At 58.9% G+C, this 1,763-nt stretch overlaps 1 protein-coding gene across 1 annotated transcript in view; it reads right to left on the bottom strand.

Annotated features, from left to right (window-relative positions):
* Nucleotides 1-1,761, bottom strand: part of IGDCC3 (immunoglobulin superfamily DCC subclass member 3) — a gene marked incomplete at its 5' end in the record, with an annotated part of 48,410 nt that extends 46,649 nt beyond the window's left edge. The window contains one exon of the mRNA XM_007958759.2: nucleotides 1,725-1,761. Within this exon, the coding sequence (XP_007956950.2) occupies nucleotides 1,725-1,761 (37 nt within the window). The remainder of the gene's footprint in view (nucleotides 1-1,724) is intronic.
* Between the last annotated feature and the right edge of the window lie 2 nt (nucleotides 1,762-1,763).

Here is a 1,763-nt window from a genome sequence, read left to right as displayed (position 1 = left end):
ACTCATAGCGACCCCTCCTTAGGTTCCGAGGTGATATCACTATGGAAGTAGATCGCCCAACCTTCCTTCCAAGGAGTGGCTGGTGGGTTTGAACTGCCAGCCTTCTGGTTAGCAGTCAAATGCCTTAGGCACTACGCTACCAGAGCTCCTATCTTTCCTGTAGAAGAAGAGAAACTATCTGGAAGAGGAAGTGGAGAGGAAGACAGTAGCCAGCAAGCAGGCAGAGGGTGATTAGAGAACAAAAGTCTGACAGAAGGGATAAGCACTCCAGTCCCAGGCATGATGCCAGGTGCCAACTTCTCCAACAAGCAACTTACCAGACCAGTTACAACTTCACTCCTGGACGAATGAGCCCACCTGCCTGAAGGGGAAGGAGCAGACCCCTGCCTGCACTGAGAGCAAATTAGCAATGGGGGGGGGGGTTCCCCAACAGACCAGTGGCCTCTGGTTGCTAGGAGAGAGAGGGGAAGTAGAAGCTGAGAAAGGAAGACTGTGGGTTATGGGTGTTTGCTAGCCCAGTGTGGCTGAAAGAGGGGGTGTGCTTTTTAAGTAAATAAGACAAAATTTATGGTGTTAAGGGATTTTATGTATTTCTTCAGGGAAATGTAGTATTTTAAGACACTTGAAGCTAGTGGAGTCGAATGGCCAACCTTTTGGTTAGCAGCCGAGCATTTGACCACTGCACTACCAGACTCCTCACTTTTAATCCCTATCTATTTCCCTACGTCCTGTGTTTCAGCCGCCTCAGCCTCCAACCCACCCCCACCCCGCATAGCCATTGGGGGTAAAGTTTCTCCTTGGTGAGGTCGCGAAATCCCACTTCTTGTAAGGGAGAGGAGAGGGTGTGCTGAGAACTTGGGGTAGAAGGAGGAACTAGATTTGCACACACCCCCTCATAAAATAAGCTCATCATAGCCACTGAGGTAACAGGGGTAATAGTGCCCGAGCTCTGGGCCGCAAAGCTGGCGGGTCCCGCAAGCTTGAGATAGAGGCACCGCTTCTGCTATTCAGGGCAGGGCGGGGCACGTGGGCAATCCCGCAGCCCCAGGCTCTTGGTCCGCCTCCTTTGCTTGCGGGCTGTCCTCCGGCGCCCCCACCCTCCACCCCCTCGCACAGTCCGCATGGAATCTTCCTCCGCCTCTTCTAGGTCTCCCCAGCGCACTCCCAGTCTCAGTTCCAAATCCGGGACTTGCCCTCTCCGTCCAGCGCAGCCGGCACGGATCTCCTGTCCCTCTTGGTCCAGACCTCCGCCCCTCTCCTGTCTCGGCCGCCTCAGGCTACTCGTTCGTTGTCCACCGCCGGGCTCCGCGCATCCCAGCTCGCCGCCCTTGGACGGGGCTCAGCCCTGAAGTCTCCCGTGGCTCGGTTTCCCCTTCTCCCCAGAGCCCGCCTGCCCCCTAACCCCTGCTTCGCCGCGATCCTTGTCCTTCGGTCCAGGTTCCCTGTCCTGCCCTGAGTTCTGGAGCCACAGCGGGCCGAGCCCCGCCTCCCTCTAGATTAGGGGTATGTTCTCCCAAGCACCCACCCCTGCCCCCAGCAACCCGGCCTCGGTGCCTTCTCCCCGGGCTCTGCTGCGTCCCGCTCGGCTTCTCTTGCCCAGCAAGTCCTCCTGCCGGGGATCCGCCGCATCTCCGCGTCGCTCTCCCCGGGTCCGCCCGCTGACTCCCTCCTCGCCCTGCCCGGGCTCGGTGCACAGCCGCGGGGCCGCGGTCGCTCTCGCTCACCATCGCTCGACGCGGGCAGCAGCAGCGGCAACAGCAGCG

The sequence above is a fragment of the Orycteropus afer genome, unplaced genomic scaffold, assembly GCF_000298275.1.
Source record: "Orycteropus afer afer isolate SDZICR_OR568_19922 unplaced genomic scaffold, OryAfe1.0 scaffold00015, whole genome shotgun sequence".
Lineage (NCBI taxonomy): Eukaryota > Metazoa > Chordata > Mammalia > Tubulidentata > Orycteropodidae > Orycteropus > Orycteropus afer.
The sequence above is the reverse complement of the archived record's forward strand: the minus strand, read 5'-3'. Positions and strand labels throughout refer to the sequence as shown.